A 22,675-nucleotide genomic window follows, 5' to 3' on the forward strand; every position below is an offset into this window, starting at 1 on the left:
TGAGGAAGAATATGGTTGTGTGAAGATGGGGTCTGCTTTGGACATGGGACACATGTAGCAGATCCCACCTGTGTATTCATATAACACCATTTGCATACCTCTATTATACCAAGCACTATACTCTATTGTAATTACTTGTTTACTTGTCCATTTTCTTTACTGTAAGCCTGTCAAGGGGAAAGAGTACCTTTCCTCTCCGTAACACTGTACCTAGTGCCTGGCACATATCAAACACTCAGTACTGAATAGAAAAAAACCACAAACACCCACATGAAATTAGGGAGAAAGACAGGGCTGCAGTATCATCAGCATACACACACACACACATACACACACACAAATTTATAACCACATGAGGTATTGAGATAGCTAAGGGATCTTGTTCCATGGAACAAGAAGGAGGCCAGGATGGAACAAGAAGGAGGACAGGATGGAAGAAGAAGGCCAGAATGAATTTAAAGAGTGGGCAGAGGGGCTTCCCTGGTGGTGCAGTGGTTAAGAATCTGCCTGCCGATGCAGGGGACACAGATTCAAGCCCTAGTTGGGGAAGATCCCACATGCTGCAGAGCAACTAAGCCCATGCGCCACAACTACTGAGCCTGTGCTCTAAAGCCTGTGAGCCACAACTACTGAGCCCACGTGCCACAACTACTGAGCCCTGTGCCGCAACGACTGAAGCCCACCCGCCTAGAGCCCATGCTCCACAACAAGAGAAGCCACCGCAATGAGAAGCCCGCGCACCGCAACTAGAGGAAGCCTGCGCGCAGCAACGAAGACCCAACACAGCCAAAAATAAACAAATAAAATAATTTTTTTTAAACTTAAAGAAAAAATAAAGAATGGGCAGAAAAAAAGGGACTTAAAAGACAGCTGGGAAAAGGTACCAGAGGTAGAAGATGGAAGCAAAAAGATAAGAGTTTCACAATATGGAAATGATCAGCATTTTCATTTATTTCAGCTGGTAGAAGTAAGATGAGAACTCAAAAGAATAGTTTGGGTTTTGAAATTTTGTATTGTTGATTTTTAAATGTTTATAGATATATATTTTTTTCCTTTCCGAACGGATGCTCAGAGAACATTAAAGTACCCAGGGTCACATAGACAAGGTTTGAATTCATCTTTTAAAAGAGGATGTGCAGTGAAGCTTGGTGAGAGGTAGGGGAGCCAGATTTTGAGAGGGACTGCTCAGTGAGAGTGGGGAGTCCCATTGAAGTGCAGGAGGAGTTCGTGCTTCTCCTTCAGGAAGAGTTTCAGGAAAACCAAGGAAATAAAGATGAACCAGAATGCTGAACTATAGTGGCCGGGAACTAGCACATTTTACTTGTCTCAAGCATGTCAAGTTCAATTACAAGTATCACGCAGACCTCTTTTATCAAGTTTGGTAGGTCACTTATTGGGAGGTGATTTTTCCTCTACTAATTGCACATTAGCAAATCCATGCCACTGCAATTTCACCGTTTATGTTACTGCTGTGAATGATGTTAGAAACAGTACAAATATCTGATGGTATTCTGTCCCAAAAAGGTTCAAGTTTTTAAAAAGTAAACACTGATTATCTAGGAACTGACTGCTTTTGACGAACTGTCAAAAGAGCCTTTACCATGGCTAGTTCTTTTACATTTCACTTTCCTTTAGCTGGGTTTATAGTTTTAAGACGAGATTGAGAATGAAAATGAATTTTCATTCAACAAGATTGAGGTACATTATTTACTATGATCTTTGCAGAAGTGCATAGTTGAGCATAGAATTGTCACTTATGTTACAGAGCAGGATGTAACATAACTGAACCTTTGGTTTGGATGCATGAGGTTGCATAATTAAGCAAAATTACCTATCATTTTAAGTTAGTTGACGTATTAAAGGAGATAGAATGAAACATCCCTGAACTGGCACTCACCAACCTGGCCCTGTTGGTAACTGGACATGTTATAAGGGTCTAGGCTCATCATTTATATAAGAAGGAGACAAACTGTGAGTGCCTACCAAATACCAGGGTGTTCATATGTATATTATTTTATTTAAAGTGGAATAAAAATCTTTGTCTACCTTACAGAGTTGTTAGGATGATAAAATGAGATAAAGAATGTGTATATTTTAGTAATCTGTAAAGTACTATTCAAAGATACAAAGTATTCCTTTGCATTTAGTTAGGTATAAATAAATTAGAATATGGAACTAAGAATGTTATATATTTTTGCACTAATATTGTTTCCTAAATTGAATTTCCAAAATCAGTTTTACTTGTTAATTCCTTTAAAATAGGAAGTTAGTTTCACTCTCCAGTTAATGAAGAGAGTGATGAAATGGAAAAGAACTGGCCGTCATCAAGACTCTTGACAGCCCTTCAATAGCATTTGGCTCCTGGATATACATATATCTATTCCTTAGTAATTTTTATAATGGCTCCATGAGGTAGATAGTACACCGTTTTCATTTATGGAAACTGAGGCTTGGTGTGACCATGCTTACACTATTATTAAATAGTAGAACCAGCATACTAACTTGGATTTTTTTCTCTTAATGGTGTGCTTTACCGTCACAAATATGACTTCTGTTCTTACTGTCAGTCTGTAAAAGTTGCTCTTGCCTTTTCATGGGTGGCTCTTGTTCTTTTCCATCTTTATTTGCCACTTACCCTATTGCTTTAGCAAATATTTGAGCACCTAGTATGTGCCAGTCATTCTTTCACTTGTTAGGGATACAGCAGCTAATGAAACAGGCAAAAATCCCTGCCCTTATGCTTACATGATACTTAAAACAAATGATTAAAATGTGAAACGTATCGAATGGTGATAGGTGGTATAGAGAAAAGTAGAAAGAGGGATGGCAGTGCAGGGTATTTGGGGGAGGAAGTTTATACTTTATTGTCCATGAGAATTGGAATTAGAGTAGGGGCCTTCATGTGGTAATTGGTGTAAGTAGGGATTAAAGACAACAAAATTAGTTTTTATGGTCTCAAGACAGGTTGTAAATACTGTAGAATATTGCCAGGAGTATACCAAGTTCTGGGGCACCTCTTTATTGTGGAGGCCAGGGAAGGGGTGGTCTTATTCAGAGAGCTTGGAGGCCATGGGCTCCCTTTTCACTTCTGCCCATGGAGGCCAGAGAAGAGGAGTGTTAGTATATAACCTTTCCTGTACTGCGTAGTGTTTTGATAAATCCCATTCCCACTGAGTGATTCAGTTACTTTCAGGTGCCAAAACAAATAGTAAAGTATCTTATAAAGTGTACTTTCCTGTCACCTCCTCAAAGAAAATAGGTTGAGCTTTGAGCCTGCCAAATCTTCTCAGTTTCATAGTATAAATACCAAAGTATACTATTTTTGAGTCTAGAATACTGTAGAAAGTTCTCAGTGTCTCTGAGATCATAGCTTTAGGGAACTTTCCCAGGCCCTCTGCTATCTTACTATTAGTAACATTTTAAAAGATAGAAAAAAGACTAATTAAACATGAAAATCTTACCCAAAGTACAAGTTCTAAAAAAGATAGAGACTCCTTTATCTGATACTGACTATTTTGGAACAAAGCCCAAACATTTGTAGCATTGGAAAAGCATCATAATCTAATGGAAAGAGCTTAGCTTCTGGAATCATAGATAATGTTGGTTCAATTTTTAGCTTTGCTTCTAACCAGTTAAATTACAACCGTTACCTTGAACAAGTTACACTGTCTCTCTAAGCCTCAATTTCCTAATCTGTGAAATAGATATATGAATATTAAGTTTGCTGTTCAGGGACTCAACATCAAATTGTAACACAACGTAATAGGTACTGTAAAAAAATGTAAATTGCTATGGGAACCGAAACAAGGCAGGCAGTGCATTTGACTCTGGGGAAAGAATGGGCAGGCCACTTGGAAAAGGAGGGTTATTAGATCATGAACGATTATTTCTAGTTGTCTGAGTACAGAAGCAAGGGAACCACATTAGGAGGAGGATCCTAGGAGGGCAGATACCTCAAGGTATTAACATATATATCCTTGGCAAAGATATTACCTCCTCTAGTATATTTTTTAACTCTTCTAACATGTTTCCATAGTTTTCTTTACCCTAAATCAGTACCTATTAACCTGTTCAACTTGCCTCTGTTCTCTACTAAATTATAAACTCCTTTTGGGCAAGAATCTATTTTTTCTTGTTTAGCATATTCTATTCTTTATAAACTAGACATTTGGTAAGTATTCATTGCATAGATGAAGCAGAACTACATTTTAAAAAAAGTTTTCAAAAGTACATTTGAAGCATCTCTAAATGCTACGCTACGCATTTAGATTTAGTCCTATGAAACGTAAAGCCTTTAAGCAAGGAAGTTAGTTTAAATAGAAAGCGGGGAGTCCAGGGTTTGAGCTTTAGTTATGCCTGATTAAATGACCCTACACCTCTTGGGGTTGCCATTTCCTTATCTGTTTAACAGTATTGATAATTTCTAGGTTTTCTTCCAACTGTGGTATTCAGGGATTGTGTAATTCTTTTTTTTTTTTTTTTTTTTTTTTAACGGTATGCGGGCCTCTCACTGTTGTGGCCTCTCCCGTTGCGGAGCACAGGCTCTGGACGCGCAGGCTCAGCGGCCATGGCTCACAGGCCCAGCCGCTCTGCGGCATGTGGGATCTTCCCGGACCGGGGCGCGAACCTGTGTCCCCTGCGTCGGCAGACAGACTCTCAACCACTGCCCCACCAGGGAAGCCCGGGATTGTGCAATTCTTGCTGCCATGTGTTTATGTAGATGTTAGCCTTTGAAGAAAAAATAGTGCTTGGCATATGGTGTATGCTCAATAAACGTATGTTCAATTAAAAATCCAAAGCATAGATCAGGACTTCTTAATTGGAGAGACTAAACAGATTCTCAGAACCTTTACCTCTTTGAGGTACAAGATGAGTATACAGTGAGAACTACTTTAATTTTTTTAGAGCAACTTTTGTTGATTGGTTAAAGCTCTCTGAGTATAATGTTGTATCGTCTGTTCTGTTGTTGTTTTGGCAACCAAATGGGAACATTGCCACAAAATATGCAGAACCAGGTTTTTCTTTTTTTTTTAGGAATTTTTAAAAAAATTTATTTATTTATTTATTTGGCTGCATTGGGTCTTCCTTGTGGTGGGTTCTTCGTTGTGGCATGCAGGATCTTTTGTTGCAGCACGTGGGCTCTAGAGTGCATGGGCTCAGTAGTTGCAGCACGCTGGCTTATTTGCCCTGAGGCGCGTGGGATCTTAGTTCCCTGACCAGGGCTCAAACCCTCAGCCCCTGCGTTGGAAGGTGGATTCTTGACCACTGGACCACCAGGGAAGTCCCCAGAACCACGTTTTTAAATGGTAGATGAGTTCGAGTTTTATTCCATGAGTGAATAAATAATTGAATAGCTTTTCATAATTGACACATTTTTAACTTCTTGCTGGAAAATTTTGGCATGAAACTCTTTTATTGGTAATGTTCATATTGAGCTGAGTTCTAAGAAACTGTGGGATAGGAATATTGAGTTTTTAATAGACTTCTGATTTCTTGCTATGTAAGGTATTTCCCTGCTCTAGAATTTATGCTTGCCTTGCCATGAATTTATTTTTTGGGGGGGTTAATATGAAATTTTGTTTCTTAAAACATGTTGTTAGTATAAGTATCAGCAATGTTAGGAAAACCTTAGTTATTGTCCTAAGCGCTTTCAATTTCATTTGTTTATATAGCTTTACAAATTAAAGGATAGAAAACAAGTTCAGTACTTCATAATTTTTCTCTAAAAAGAATAGAGTTACAACATATGCCAAAGAAATCAGTGTAGGTAGGCAGAGTTATTCTCAAGGGAATATGTTTTATTTATTTATTCGTATATTTGAAATCTGAAGTACCTTGGCCCTCAGTTTCATCAAATTCCCTTATATCTGGAATAAAAAGCCTAAACTGTAAGTAGTGAAAGTCTTTGGGAAAGATTTTGGAAGTTTTTTTTTTCCCCCCTAAGTTTTTCCATATGTATTTTGTAAAAATTAGAACAATTGAATATCTGGCAGACATTCTATATGAGTATCTTTATGGTTTTTGTTTTTCAGGCATTTTTAAAATATTTAATCATTCATGAGTTGAGCTTCATTCTTGAGTCATGGATGACAAGGCTTCTGTTGGAAAAATCAGTGTCTCCTCAGACTCTGTGTCTACTCTTAATAGTGAAGATTTTGTCTTGGTTTCCAGGCAAGGAGATGAGACACCATCTACAAATAATGGAAGTGATGACGAGAAAACAGGACTCAAGGTAAAACTACATAACCTACATTTCTTTTGCTTAGCCTTGCTAAAGCAAAACTTGGCCTTAATAGGAAGGTATATGGAGTGAAAGTGAGGACATGGAAATAATATCCTTTCTTTTTTTAATGCTAAAGCTTTTTATTTATAATTAGTGATAGTGAAAAATTTATATCTGATTAAGGATTTTCAATTTGATTAGCTTCTAAATCTTCTGATATCCCTAACTGTAAAAACTAGTGATCATAGTATAAGCATTTGTTATTTTAGTATTGTTTCATGTTCCCATTGAGTTAGAGGTGATTGTTTCTTTTGGTCCTGGTGTATGTAGTGTAAAGGCAGTGGCAGGTCTGCAGTGCTATTTATAAACATAAGTTTTAGAATTACTAAAACAGAACTTAAAATTCCTGGCTTTTGGCCATTTCTGTTTATATTTTCTCTGCCAAATAAATCACTATTAACTTCTTTTCCCATACTCTGTTACTGTTTTGCTCTTTATGGATATAAGTAAGAACAGATTACCTGTTAATGTCACTTAAAATGTAAGTAGCTTTAAAAATATTTTGATTCTTGTTTATGTCTATTTATTCAACAAGTGTTTATTGAGTATTGACTTTGTGCCAAGTACTGTTATAAATACTCGGGATACAGTAGCAAATAAGGCAAGCAAAGCCCCCTGCCCTCCTAGAGCTTTTAATCAAATGGGGAAACAGACTCTAAGCAAATAGGAAAATGAATATGTTAAGTAAATTTAGGTGCTTTGAAGAAAATCAAAGCAGAATACATGGATAAAGAGTGAATGGGAGGTACTGTTTTAGAGAATGTCTTGAAATGACATTTGAGCAGAGATCTGAATGAAATGAGGAAGAACTTGTTCATGGAGAAATGTGAGAAATGTGAAAAAGCGGGGAACAGCAAATAAAAAGACCCTGAGGAAGACCACCCTTTTTAGGACAGAGATTAGAGCAGAGTAAGTAAAGTAAATAAAAAGTGCTAAAGAATGAGATCCAGTGATGTGCAGGAACTGGATCATGCAGCACTTTATAAAGCTTAGTAGGAATTTGGACTTTATTATAAATGTGAAGGGGATTTTTTGGAGAGCTTTGAATGTGTTCACTGGCTGAGAGAGACAGCATGGATGGTGTGAGTTTTGTGGATCCATTCCCCAGAAAAATTGGTGACAATTACTATTTTTTTAAATTAAAGTCTATGGAAATGTTCTAAAGGACATAGAGCAATTGAAGAAACATTTATTCAGAGAAATTTACTAAAATTTGGTTAAGAATCTGTGGTATTTGAACCAAGACTTGTTTTTTCCTTCCCATCTCCCAGCTGAGCAAGATGGTAACTCCACTCCAGATTGGTACAGTCAAGAAAATAGGGTTTCCTTTCCTCACAGCTCCCACTTGGAGGGCTGTCTTCCAGTGAAGAGCAGGATGAGAGCATTCCTCATCTTGCCTCCATCACCTTTTGCTGGCCAAGTGTGAATGAGTGGTAGGGGCTGCCTTTTATTGCCCAGACCTTACTTCTGGGATGAAGGCTCTACGTAGGGCACAGTGTTGCTGTGAATACTGAGAGCCCAATTGCCCTTACCCTTACCCTGGCTCTGGCATGTAAGGTAGTGGTTCCACACTAATAGAGGGAAGTCAAAAATACCAGAGATTACTACGCAACCTCCCACACCTACCAAATACTCATTTTCTGAAGATGTGTCGCTCAGAGAGAAGTACGTCATTGTCTACACTCCCAACTTCATAGCTATAGCTCAGAGATTTTGCCTGCAGTGAGAAGTGGGACATAAAACAGCTCCTTATCTCTTCCCATAGGAACCGGCTTTATTTACAACAGAGGGCTTCCCTGGTGGCTCAGTGGTTAAGAGCCCGCCTGCCAATGCAGGGGACATGGTTTCTAGCCCTGGTCCGGGAAGATCCCACATGCTGCAGAACAGCTAAGCCCGTGCGCCACAACTACTGAGCCTGTGCTCTAGAGTCCACGAGCCACAACTACTGAGCCCACATGCCACAACTACTGAAGCCCGCACACCTGGAGCCTGTGCTCCACAACAAGAGAAGCCACCGCAATGAGAAGCTTGCACACTGCAACGAAGAGTGGCCCCCGCTCGCTGCAACTAGAGAAAGCCTGCGCATAGCAACAACAACAAAAAACCCCAATGCAGCCAAACTAAATAAATAAATAAATAATTTTTAAAAATCATACTTACAACACAGTGTAGAGAAGTTCAAGCCTAAGGGTACCCTCAAAAACAGTGGAGGTTGTGGTGAAAGGTAATTGGGAAGAGATTGTTAGATTGGTTGGACATACGGTTTAACTGTAGGCTTGCAGGGAGAAGACTGCCTGTGGTAGGGGCAGAGCTCAAACATTGACCTCTGGAGCTCTCCTGTCAAAGTATCCTAATTTTTTTTTTTTTTTTTTTTGGGGTATGCGGGCCTCTCACTGTTGCGGCCTCTCCCGTTGCGGAGCACAGGCTCCGGACGCGCAGGCTCAGCGGCCATGGCTCACGGGCCTAGCCGCTCCGCGGAATGTGGGATCTTCCCGGACCGGGGCACCAACCCGTGTCCCCTGCATCGGCAGGCGGACTCTCGACCACTGCGCCACCAGGGAAGCCCAGAGTATCCTAATTTTATTGGTTTTTTCTGTGGAGCAGTTTATTACCTTAGTGGATTGTTGAAAACTGTTGAGCAAATCAGCCACAATTAGTGGAGTTTAATATCCACATGTAGTCATAGAGACAGAGCATCCTGCGAAAACTACTATCCCAGGATGACTGAAGGCAAATCCAAATTACCCCAGAGGAGCAACATCGAAGGTTTAACACCATGGGAATTAGGGGAATAGAATTTACTAAAATAAGTCAGCTAGTCACTAAACAAACAAGCAAGCATAAAAAATAAGTCCTAGGGTGTGGAGACCAGTACCGAGAACTGGAACAACGTATTACCTAAAACATCTAGTTTCCAACACAAAATGTGAGACGTGCAAAGAAACAAAATATTACCTATACATCATTTTTTAAAAGGCAGCACATACTGCTTGTGAGAGTCAAATATTGGACTTAATATGCAAACTTTGAAAGTAGCCATTATTAACATGTTCAATGAACTAAAAGAAATCATGCTTAAAGAAATAAAGGAAAGTATGATGACTGTAAAATCAAATAGAAAATATCATTAAGGAGATAGAAATTACAAAAGAACTGAATGGAAATTCCGAAGTGGAAGAGCACAATAACTGAAATGAGGAATTCACTGGAGAGGCTCAACAGTAAATTTCAATGGGCAAAAGAAAGAATTAATGGAAAGAAATGTCATCAAAATGGCAGTACAGGAGTTTTCTACCATCCCACTCTCAAAGAACACCAATTTAGACACTAATGGATAAGAGTGCCTTCATGGAAGTCCAGGAGTCCAGCAGAGAAGTTCCAGCACATTGTTGGTGCAAAAACATCCAAGATTGGACCCATTGAAGACGATGAAAGGAACAGTTTCATTTTATGTGTGTCACCCCACCCCCAAGGTGGCACAGCTCAGTGCCAGCAGATATTTAGCTCATGATTTCTTCCATGGGGGAAAGTGAGAGTGTGTGATTGAGCACCTGACTTTCCCAGCTTTGTGGTACACTGCCAGAAAGGCCCATTTCTTTCTCACTCCATCCAGAATACTGAATCATAAACTGGATAACCTGGGGGTCGACAGTTGTGCTGGAAGAAGAGCAGCCAAGATTGGGAATGGAACATGTCAAAGGGGCGTGGATCCTATTAACTGCTTCGGGGACTTCCTCAGGAAGCCCACCCATGAGCCACTGGGGACACCTCCCCTGCCAATCCCCCAGCTGGCCCATGGCCACCTCTGAGCTCCACACTCCTCACCCAAACGTGTCCCTACCTTGTGGCTGCCTCCCTGTGCACAACCCTGAGGGCAAGAATGGTATGTGTGAGTCTTTGCAAATGGCTAGTGAGCACATGCAAAAAGTCAACCGGATTCTGTGGGATTGGAAGAAACCACACACTTGAGCACTCATCATCATCTCAGGGAAAACAAATGCGATAGAGAGCATCAAAACACTGGATCAAGCAGAAGAAAGTATTGTGAAGTACAAGACAGATTATTTGAAATTAGTCTGAGAACAGAGGGAAAATGAAAAGGAGTGAAGAAAGCTGGCCCATGGCCAGCAGGCCCAGTTTACAGTGTGAACTATGGCATACCACTAAAATGATCAGTCTATGCAATATCGGAGTCCCAGAAGGACAGGAGAGGGAGAAAGGGGCAGAAAGCTTATTTAGAAACATAATGATTGAAAACTTCCCCAATTAAAAAAAAACTATTATTTATTTTGGCTGTGTTGGGTCTTCGTTGCTGCGCACAGGCTTTCTCTAGTTGCAGCAAGCGGGGGCTACTCTTCATTGCGGTGCGCAGGCTTCTCATTGCAGTGGCTTCTCTTGCTGCAGAGCACAGGCTCTAGGTGCGTGGGCTTCAGTAGTTGCAGTATGTGGGCTCAGTAGTTGTGGCTCATGGGCTCTAGAGCACAGGCTCAGTAGTTGTGGCGCACGGGCTCAGTAGTTGTGGTGCACGGGCTTAGTTGCTCGGCGGCATGCGCGATCTTCCCGGACCAGGGATTGAACCCGTGTTCCCTGCACTGGCAGGCGGATTCTCAACCACTGCGCCACCAGGGAAGCTTCCCTGCGCCACCAGGGAAGTTAATCTTTCCCAAGTTTGGGGAAAGATTTGGATATCTGAGATCATGAAGTTTATAGGTGCCCCCAGAATTTCAACCCGAAGTGATCCTCTCCAAAATATATTACAATAAAATTTAAAAATCAAAGACAAACAGTTTTTAAACGAGCAAGAGGAAAAAAAAACTATCTCACATTACAAAGGAACCCCCCATAAGGCTTTTAGCAGATTTCTCAGCAGAAACCTTGCAGGCCGTAAGAGAATGGGATGATATATTCAAAGGGCTAAAAGAAAAAAACTGCCCACCAAGAATACTTTAGTTGGCAAAGTTGTCCATCAGAAATGAAGGAGAGGGAATCCTCTGGGGCTTCAGTGGTTAGGACTCGTGCTTTCACTGCCAGGGGTGTGGGTTCAATCCCTGGTCAGGGAACTTAGGTCCTGCAAGCCGTGCAGCATGGCCAAAAAAAAAAAAAAGAAATGAAGGAGAGAGGAAGTCCCCAGGAAACAATTAATTACATAATATTAGTAAGTTCTTATTTATCAGTAATCATTTTAAATGCAAATGAATTAAATTGTCCAATCAAATGACAAGTGTCAGAATGTATTTAAAAAACAAGACCGCACTATATGCTGCATATAAGAGACTCATGTCAAAACTTCCCTGGTGGCACAGTGGTTAAGAATCCACCTGCCAATGCAGGGGACACGGGTTCGAGAACTGGTCTGGGAAGATGCCACATGCCGTGGAGCAACTAAGCCCCTGCGCCACAACTACTGAGCCTGCGCTCTAGAGCCTGCACACCACAACGAAGAGTAGCCCCTGCTCGCCGCAACTAGAGAAAGTGCACGCACAGCCACGAAAACCCAACACAGCCAAAAATAAATTTTTAAAAAAGAGAGACTCATTTCAGCTTTAAGGACACACCTAGACTTATCCATGTGTCATATGTGAAGAGATGAAAAGCTATTCCATGCAAATGGGAACTAAAAGAGGGGCCATTTCAAAACAAGTATATGTTAGGTCACAAATCAAATCTTAGCAAATTTAAGAAGACTGACATCATACCAGATTCTTTTCTGACTACAGTGGTATAAAACTAGAAATAAAACAATGGGGAAAACTTGAAAATCTACAAATATGTGGAAGTTAAACAACCTGCTCCTGACCAACCATTGGGTCAAAGAAGAAATCAAAAGGGAAATCAGAAAGCATCTTGAAAGAAACAAATATGGAAACACAACATATTCCACATCCCACGATTTATATGTGGAATCTAAAAAAGCCAAACTCATGGAAACTGAGTAAAATGGTGGTTGCCCAGAGGTGGGCAGTGGTGGTGGAAGAAATGAGGAAATGTTGGTCAAACAGTATAGACTTCCAGTTAGGCAGTGGATATGTTTTGGGGATCTAAGGTACAGCACTGGGACTATAGCTAACAATACTACATTATATAATTAATCGAAAGTTCCTAAGAGGTTAATCTTTAAAAATGGTAATTATGTGAGTTGATGGTTGTTGTATTAACTAACCTTATTGTGGGAATCATTTTCAAATATATATGTGTATCAAATCATCATGTTGTATACCTTAAACTTATACAATATTTTATTTCAATTAAGTCTCAATAAAGTTGGAATATATATATGTATAAAACAAAGACCTTTTCTCGGAACTTTTATAAAAAACATAAAACAATATGAGAAGTATTTAGACTCTTAAAAAAAAAAATGAACTCTCAAAAAAAAATGACCTCTCATTACCACAGTCATGAATGATCTCAAAATAATTAAGCTGATTGAAAGAAGCCAGACATCCCCTCCAACTCCATAAATAGAAGCATATATTGTATGTTCCGTTTATATACGATTTTAAAAAATGCAAAACGAATCTACACTCACAGAAAGCAGAAGAGTGGTTGCCTTGGGGGAGGGATGATGAGGTGGGGAAGAAGAGTAAGGATCCAAAGGGGCACCACTACAGTGGTGTGTACACGTATATATGTATATGTGTGTGTGCACGTGCACACATGTGCATATATATAATATTAAAGAAATGTCAGTGCTGCATTAGAAAGCTATTTACTAAACTAAAGGAAGTAGTAAGGGAGGAAGAAAGGAATGAAAAATACATGAGACAGATAAATTAAAAACAAAAAGTAAAATAGCACACCTAAATTGAACTATATCAATAATAGCATTAAATGTGAATGGATTAAGCAGTATGATCAAAAAGTAGAAATTGTCAGCACTGGATAAAACAACATCTAGGAGACACATCTTAGATTCAAAGATGTAAATATATTTAACTTAAATAGATGGGAAAAGATATGCAAACAACAGTCACAAGAAAATGAGTGATTATAGTGATGTTAGGCAATATAGACTTTAAAACAAATAATGATACTACGGATGAAAAGGGCTTTTTATAATCCTATGAGGGTCAGACCACCGGGAAGGTCCAACAATGAAATCCCTAATACAGGAACTTCAAAATACCTGAAGCAAAAAATGACAGAAATGAACAGAGAAATAGTTCAACAATAATTGTTGTTATAATACTTCCTTTCAATTACGGATAGAAAAACTAAGCAGGAGACCAATATGTAAATAGAAGTCTAGAGCAGCACTGTAAACCACTTTGACCTGACATATCTCTGGAGTACTCAACAGCAGTAATATACATTCTTCTCAAGTACACCTAAATTATTTTTCCAACCACAGTGAAGAAATCAGTAACAGAAGTAAAACTGAAAAATTAACAAATACATGGAAATTAAACAACATACTCCCACATGACTTATGGGTCAAAGAAGAAATTAAAAGGGAAATTAAAAAATACTTTGAGATGAATGAAAATGAAGGTATACCAAAACTTACACAATATAGCTAAAATAATGCTTATAGGGAAATTTCTACTTGTAAATTCCTATATTATGAGAGAAGGAAGATCTCAAATCAATAACCTAATTTTTCACCTTAAGACATTGGAAAAACAAGGGCAAACTAAACTTGAAACAAGCAGAAGTGAGGAAATAAAAGGTTAGGGTGAAAATTAATGAAACAGAAGAGAAAACCAATAGAGAAATCAGTGAAACCAAAAGCTGGTTCTTTGAAAAGATCAACAAAATTGACAACATTTTAGATTGACCAACAGAAAAAGAGGAGACACAAATTACTAGAATCAGAAATGAAACATTGCTACCAAACTTACATAAATAAAAAGGATTATAAAGGAATCTTATGAACAGTAGTATGCCAGTAAATTAGAGAACTTAGATTAAATGGACAAATTTCAAGAAAAACTAATGAAACTGATAAATAATATGAATAGACATATAACAAGAGATTGAATTAGCAATAAAAAATATACCTGGATGACTTCACTGCTGAACTCTACCAAATGTGTAAGTAAGAATACCAGTACTTAACACACTCCCAAAAAAATAGAGAATATTTCCCAATTCATTTTATGAGGATGATATTACCCTGATGCCAGAATTAGACAAAGATTTCATAAGAAGACTACACGTCAGTATCTCTTATAAATATGGAGACAAAATCCTCAACAAAACACCAGCAGACTTAATTCATCAACATATGAAAAGGATTACATACCATGATCAAGTGGGAATCGAAGGAATCGAAGTTTGGTTTAACATTAAAATCTATTAATGTAACATACCATATCAGTGGAATTAAAAGCAAAAACATAATCATTTCAGTAGACACAGTAAAAGCATTTGATAAAAATTCAACACTTTGTCATGAAAGTAAACAAATGAAGCTATGAATAGAATGGCACTTCCTCAACTAGATAAATAGCAATTGTGAAAAACCCAGAGCTAAAATCATTCTCGCTGGTGAAAGAGTAGATTTTTTCCTCCTCCGTTTAGGCTCACTGCATGGGTATCTGTTCAACATTGTACTTGAGGTTATTTCCAGAGAAGTTAGGCATGTAAAAACCTGAAACATCCATATTGGGAGGAAGGAAATAAAAATCATCTCTGTTTGCACTTGTATATGATCTTGTATGTAGAAAGTCCTAAGAAATCCACTAAAAATTATTAAAACTAATAAGTTCAGCAGGATTGCAGAATACAAGATCATCATGCAAATATCAATTTTATTTCTGTATACTTGTAAGTAGCAATCTTAAATGACAGTAGGAAAACAATTGCATTTATGATAGCATTAAAAAGAATTAAATACTTTGCATTGTTTAAAAAAGTGAAAATCTTATACTCTGAAATCTGCAAAGCATTGTTGAAAGAAATTAAAGACCTGAATAAGTGGAAATTCATCCAGTGTTCATGCATTAGAAGACTTGTTAGGATGGCATTATTCCTCAAATTGGGCTACACATTCAGTGCATTCCTTATCAGAATCCCAGGTAACATCTTCGTAGAGGTTAACAAGCCAATTTTTTTTTTTTTTTTGTGGTACGCCGGCCTCTCACTGTTGTGGCCTCTCCCGTTGCGAAGCACAGGCTCCAGACGCACAGGCTCAGCGGCCATGGCTCACGGGCCCAGCCGCTCCGCGGCATGTGGGATCTTCCCGGACTGGGGCACGAACCCGTGTCCCCTGCATCGGCAGGCGGACTCTAAACCACTGCGGCACCAGGGAAGCCCAACAAGCCAATTTTAAAATTTGTATGGAATAGCAAGGGACCCTAAATAGCCAATATAATGTTGAAAATAAAGAACACAGTCGAGGACTCACGCTTTGCAATTTCAAAACTTATAGAGCGGTGGTAATCCAGACAGTGAAGTACTGACATAAGGATAGGCATGAAGGTCATTGGAATATGTTTGAGAGTTCAGAAATAGAACCATGTTTCTGTGGTCAGCTGATTGAAGCAAGGGTACTAATACCATTCAGTTGAGAACGGATTTTTTTTTTCCCCAACAAATTGTGCTGGGACAACTGGATAGTCACATTCAAAAGAATGAAGTTGTACCCTTACATCACACTATATATAAAAATTAGCTCAAAGTAGATCAAAGACCTCAATGTAAGAGCTAAAAGTATAAAACTCTTAGAAGAAAATAGGGGTAAATTTTCATGACTTCAGGTTTAGCAGTGCATTCTAAGATATACCAAAAATACAAGCAACAAAGGAAAAAGAATAGATCTAATTGGACTGTATCAACAATAAAATCTTTTCTACCTCAAAGGATACTATCAAAAAAGTGAAAAGTCAACCCACAGAATGAGAGAAAAATGTTTGCAAACCGTAAGTTACTTATATCTAGGATATATAAGGAGCTAAGCAACCTAAATGTTTATCAACTACCAAATGGATAAATAAAATGTGGTCTAGAGTGGAATATTAGTTGGTCATAGGAATGAAGTACTGATGCATGCTACAACACAGATGAACCCTGAAGAACATTATGTTAAGTGATAAGTCACAAAAGTCCACTAATTACAGGGTTCCAATAATATGAAATGTCTAGAATAGTCAAATCTTTAGAGGCAGAAAATAAATAAAGTGTTTGCTTAGGGTTGGAGATACTGGGGGAAGAGAGAGTTGATACCTAAGGAGGTAGGGTGTTTTCTTTTTGAGGTAATGAAAATATTTTAAGATCGACTTTGGTGGTGGTTGCACATATCTGTTAATATACTCAAAACCATAGAATAGAATGTATACTTTAAATGGGTGAATTGTATTTGGAAATGTCCCAATACAGATAATTCGGAAAGCTGGATGAAGTAGAATAAATAGCCTTTCAATTACATAGCTCTATTCACAAGAAAGTGAAGAAAGTCCCCAAGGAACAAAAGCAAAGAGGAACCTGAAAGCCAGACCTGTACACATGTGCTGACTTTGGGCAAGATTGACAGCAAGAAGAGCAGGCTGTTTTAATCCTGAAAGGGAGAGATAATGTTAGCTTGGACTAGAGGGTGAATGGACTGTGATTCAGGATATATTTTCAAGGTAGAGCTGATTGGTATGAAGGTGGGCAAATTAGATATGGGATTTGAGGCAGAGAGAAGTAAAGTTGCTTCCTAGATTTTGGCCTGAACTGTTAGGTGTATGGTTTCGCCATTTAGTGAAATGGGCAAAAGGTAGGAAGACCAGAATTGGGGCAGGGGACAGGGGAATCAAAGTCCTGTTTAGGACATTAAATTTGAGATGACTATTAGATGTCATTTTTAGATGTCAGGTAGTTAGTTGCATGTATGGGATTGATGTTCAGGAGAGATTGTGGCTGACGTCAACAGTATATAGATGGTATTCAAAGCTATGGGATTAGATGAAACAACAAGGGAAAAGCAGCAAATAGCATAGAAGGGAATCCCCATAAGGTTACCAGCTGATTTTTCAGCAGAAACAGACAACTGTTTCAAGGATTTTTTGCTAACAGAGGAGCTGAAAAATAGAGAGGTACCTGAAGGGTGATATGGATTCCAGTGAGGGATTTTATGATATTTATATACTGATAAGAATTATTCAGTAAAGGGGGACATTGCTACTACAAAATGAGAGCAAAATCTTTGATTCAATTAGGGAAAAGGGTTTCGTGTGTATAAGTGGAAGGGTTAGCCTAGGAACAGCTTCTGAAATAGGAAGATAGCATAAGTGAGTACAGATGCAAATAGATCAGTCTTCTCTCCTTTTGGATTTGTTCCTGTTGAAAATTTTCTTGTTAATTTTTGAAGTACTGTTAGACTTATTCTTCCTGTTTCTAATTTGATGAACCATTTTCGGTAAATGGGAAGGACCCTCAGGGCTTCTCCAGAGAAATTTTTGCTCACTCTCATTTTTTTTTTTTTTTTTTTTTTGCGGTACACGGGCCTCTCACTGTTGTGGCCTCTCCCATTGCGGAGCACAGGCTCCAGACGCGCAGGCTCAGCGGCCATGGCTCACGGGCCCAGCCACTCCGCGGCATGTGGGATCCTCCCGGACCGGGGCATGAACCTGTGTCCCCTGCATCGGCAGGTGGACTCTCAACGACTGCGCCACCAGGGAAGCCCTTAAGTGTTTTTGTTTGTTTGTTTGTTTTTGCGGTACGAGGGCCTCTCACTGTTGTGGCCTCTCCAGTTGCGGAGCACAGGCTCCGGACGCGCAGGCTCAGCGGCCATGGCTCACGGGCCCAGCCGCTACGTGGCATGTGGGATCTTCCCGGACAGGGGCACGAACCCATGTCCCCTGCATCGGCAGGCGGACTCTCAACCACTGCGCCACCAGGGAAGCCCACTCTCATTTATCTTGTCCACCAAAAGGAGATAATTCTGTTTTGGGTTGTTTTTTTTAATTAATTAATTTGTTTCTGGCCGCGTTGGGTCTTCATTGCTGTGCCCAGGCTTTCTCTAGTTGCAGCGAACAGGGGCTACTCTTCGTTGCAGTGTGCAGGCTTCTCATTGCAGTGGCTTCTCTTGTTGTGGAGCATGGGCTCTAGGCACGTGGGCTACAGTAGTTGCTGGCACGTGGGCTCAGTAGTTGTGGCTCACAGGCTCTAGAGCACAGGCTAGAGCGTGTCCCCTGCATTGGCAGGTGGATTCTCAACCACTGCGCCACCAGGGAAGCCCCAATAATTCTGTTTTATAGAACAGGAAATTGAGCAACATGTTTTCCAAATTTAAAATGTTTTCTCTATGTATTTTCATGTAATTTCAGTACATCTACACAGCATATTGGTTTATTGGCTACAGAACTAATAAGTGAAGATTAAAAGTTACTGTTAAATCTGTAAGATCTGTCATCAGAAGAAGGTATGATAGGATATCTACAGATGTGTTGCCAGTGATGCCCACACTTTATGAAACTGTTTTTTCAACCCCTGGTAGATTTTAAAATTGCAGTGGAGTTAGAGGATACATTTGAAAGGTCTGTCGCTGTTCCACCCCTGAAGGTCTAATTGAGTGTTTTGTTGAATATTCAGTTGACAGCTAGTAATCTACCAACTTCTGTTAGGTACTGAGGATAAGAACTCCATTTTGGGAAATATGATGACTTAGAAAACCTAAAAATGTCTCGATACAAAATACTTAGGAAAGCTGGATGAAATACAACAAATACCCTTTTTAAAAAATATTTATTTATTTATTTATTTATTTTTGGCTGTGTTGGGTCATTGCTGAGTGCTGGCTTTCTCTAGTTGTGGCGAGTGGAGGCTACTCTTCGTTGCGGTGCGTGGGCTTCTCATTGTGGTGGCTTTTCTTTGTTGCAGAGCACAGGCTCTAGGTGCGCAGGCTTCAGTAGTTGTGGCACGAGGGCTGAGTAGTTGTGGCACGAGGGCTCACTAGTTATGGCTCACGGGCTTAGTTGCTCCACAGCATGTGGGATCTTCCAGGACTAGGGCTCAAACCCATGTCCCCTACATTGGCAGGCGGATTCTTAACCACTGCGTCATCAGGGAGGTACCAACAAATACCCTTTTAATTGTATAGCTGTATTCACAAATATGTAAAGAAAATCCGCAAGGAACGAAAGCAAAGAGGGAAATGAAAGCCAGAACTATATGTATGAACTGACATTGGGCCTCCTCTGGGGGAATTTGCTGTTCTTTATAACCAGTGGACCTGGGTTTTGATAGGTAAATTAGGTAAGAGATAAGGCCTTAGATTTTACAGAGAGAGGTTTTGGAACTGAGATTTCCTTATAAAACACACTTGGGATACATCCTAACTTGAAAGGATATACTTGAGAAAATAATCATAGTAACCTGCCTACAGTCACAGGAAAAAAATAAGGAAGCTTCTCTGTCTTACACTGGACACTGATTGGAGGGGAGTCTTGTTGAGTATTTGTACCCATAGGCTTGCCTTCATGTATGTTTGGGGTTTTAATTTATACTACCTTCTTGTTCCTGGGTTAGTAATACTCTTGGGGCACCTGACAGAATCAGCTGTAAAACTATGGAGGGACATGCTTGCCACCCAGGCTGCATAGTATTCCCACAGGTAACTCTGATGAGGAATAGTGCACAATGCAAAATTTACAAAGAATGGGGCTTCCCTGATAGCGCAGTGGTTAAGAATCCGCCTGCCAGTGCAGGGGACACGGGTTCGAGCCCTGGTCTGGGAAGATCCCACATGCCGCAGAGCAACTAAGCCCATGTGCCACAGCTACTGAGCCTGTGATCTAGAGCTGGTGAGCCATAACTACTGAGCCCACACACCTAGAGCCCGTGCTCCACAACAGGAGAAGCCACTGCAATGAGAAGCCCACGCACCACAACAAAGAGTGGCCCCTGCTCCTCTCAACTAGAGAAAGCCCGTGTGCAGCAACGAAGGCCCAACACAGCCATAAACAAATAAATAAAATAAATTTAAAAAAAACCTAACCTTTAAAAAAAAATTTACAAACAACAATTCACCATGAGCAAGAGTTAGCAAACCCCCAGTAAGATCAAATCTCACCAAAACTTTGGCATCTGAATTATTTGCTGTAACCATGGTATGATTAAAATGACTAAAGATTTAAAGAAAATTTTGGAAACGTTAGAAAATAACATTACAAAAGATTTTAATATACCAAGCAAACTAAAAATAGAACTTGTACAAGTGAAAATTAGACCCAGTGAAATTAAAGGTGCAACCTACAAAATGAATCTGAGGAAATTACCCAGAAAATAACATTGAAAGATGATAATATATGAAAAAGCAATTAAGAAACATGGAGACTAGGATGCGAAGGACCAACATGTACCTAAATGTTCCTTAAAAATCGAATGATGGAGGGGGGACCACTGACGGTCCAGTGGTTAGAACTCCGTGCTTCCACTGCAGGGGTCACGGGTTGGATTCCTGGTCGGGGAACTAAGATCCTGCATGCTGCACAGCGCAACCAAAAAAAAAAAAAAAAAAAAAATAGAATGAGGGAGAAGGAAATTGGTGTAATAGCTGAATATCTTCCGAAAGTGATAAAGGATATAAACCCTCAGCTTAAAAAAACAGAATGAGTCCCAACCAGGATGACAGTGAAACTGTAGAACATCACAGCCAAAGAATACTTCTTAAAAGGCTGAATGAGAATCAAGATGAATAGGACATAGTTCATGTCCTCAAGATGCTTATAGCTTAGGGTAGATGACACTTGTTAAAAAGTTAAAAATGTTGTTGCAGTGATTTCTACTAGTCTTTGCTTTGTAACAAACTAACTCAGGTTTGAAAAACTATTATTTCTCATGATCTTACGGATTGACTGGGTAGTTTTGCTAGTCTTGCTTAGGCTCATACAGCTTCATTCAGCTGGTGCGTTGGCTGGCGACTGGGCTTGACTGGGTCTCTCTTTCCATGTGGTTTTCAACTTAGGCTTCTTCACAGCATGGTGGTCTTAGGGCAGACGTGAAAACTGTAAGACCTCTTTTAAGGCTAAAGCTTATAAGTTACATGGTGTCACTTCTACCACATTCTGTTGTAGAAGAACAAGCCACAATGCCAGCCCACATTCATGGGATTAGAGAAATAGACTATATCTCTTGATGGAGGAACTGTAGAGATTTTGTGGCCATATTTAATTTTCAACATGAGTATAATTAGATCAGTGCTGTGATAGAGGTTAACAAAAGGATGCTATAGAACAGAGCAGGTAGAAACTTATCTCAGCTTGGGGGAGGAGTCAGGGGGAAGGCTTCTCAGAGAGGATAATGCTTCGGTTAAACCCTTTAAAGGAAAGCTTTATGTGATAGTGTAGTTATAAAAAACACAGGTATTTTTCTTTATGAAATGTTTTGACAACTCACATCAAAATCAGAATTTTCCATAAGTTCAGAACATGTTGCATTTTCTCTGCTTCACTTCCCTGGTGTAGGAATCTTACACCGTTTAGCTCTTTGCCAAAGATACTCTTTAAATGTTGGTTGGGGTACATTGATGAGATAGTACTGCTGAGGCAGAAAGTTCAGTTAGAGGATTTTTTAAAGCTTTTTAATCTTCATAGAGTTTTCTTCTTGAAAAATCCAGCTGACATTATTTTGGTTGAGAAAAGTTGCCAGGCTTTATTAAAGTAGTTAGCAGCTACAGAAGTCACTCCTTCTCACTTAGTACTGCCTAGACTAATCTTCTGACTCAGTTTCTGAAATTGTATTGGAGTCAGTTGATCTTGTCCTCTAAAATGCAGATCTTTTTTTTTTTTTTTTTTGCGGTATGCGGGCCTCTCACTGTTGTGGCCTCTCCCGTTGCAGAGCACAGGCTCTGGACGCGCAGGCTCAGCGGCGATGGCTCACGGGCCCAGCTGCTCCACAGCATGTGGGATCCTCCCGGACCGGGGCACGAACCCATGTCCCCTGCATTAGCAGGCGGACTCTCAACCACTGCGCCACCAGGGAAGCCCCCAAAATGCAGATCTTTTATTCAAGCAGAGTTAGTGAACCATGAACACACAGTTTAATTAAGGGGATCAGACTGGTGGCGGGGGAGACACTTAAGTAAATACGTCATCATGACAAAATTCATCAATTGCTGGAATATAGATATGAGCAGAATTATATGAGAACATAATTGTTGCCTGAAGAAGAAAAGAAAGGTTTTCATAGAGTAGGTAACAATTCAGCAGAGCATTAAAGAGTCATTAAGAATTTCCCAAAGAAGAGAGTCTGTGACATGTGGAAAGATCAAGAGGCTTGAAAGAGCCTGGAGTCGGGACCACTGCATGCAGTAGAATTGAATGTGCTTGCTTTTCTTTTTCTCCCAAGATGCGAATAACCTTTTTGTCATTTTTTTCTGTAATTATAAAAATAATATATGCTTACTTTAGAAAACCCAGACAATAAGAAAAGTAAGTAAAACCTAGCCATAATCCCATTATTTAGCAA

The 22,675-nt window shown here is 39.6% G+C and overlaps 1 protein-coding gene across 4 annotated transcripts in view; it reads left to right on the forward strand.

Annotated features, from left to right (window-relative positions):
• The window catches only part of RABGAP1 (RAB GTPase activating protein 1), a 169,863-nt gene that overhangs the window by 9,835 nt on the left and 137,353 nt on the right, over positions 1-22,675 (forward strand). For all 4 annotated transcript variants that reach the window (XM_024762276.1, XM_024762277.1, XM_024762278.1 and 1 more), the window contains exon 2: positions 6,033-6,232. In XM_024762276.1, the coding sequence (XP_024618044.1) occupies positions 6,083-6,232 (150 nt within the window). In that variant the 5' untranslated portion in view covers positions 6,033-6,082. The remainder of the gene's footprint in view (positions 1-6,032; positions 6,233-22,675) is intronic.

This window comes from Neophocaena asiaeorientalis, unplaced genomic scaffold (genome assembly GCF_003031525.2).
Source record: "Neophocaena asiaeorientalis asiaeorientalis breed wild unplaced genomic scaffold, Neophocaena_asiaeorientalis_V1.1 scaffold78, whole genome shotgun sequence".
In the NCBI taxonomy this organism is placed as follows: domain Eukaryota; kingdom Metazoa; phylum Chordata; class Mammalia; order Artiodactyla; family Phocoenidae; genus Neophocaena; species Neophocaena asiaeorientalis.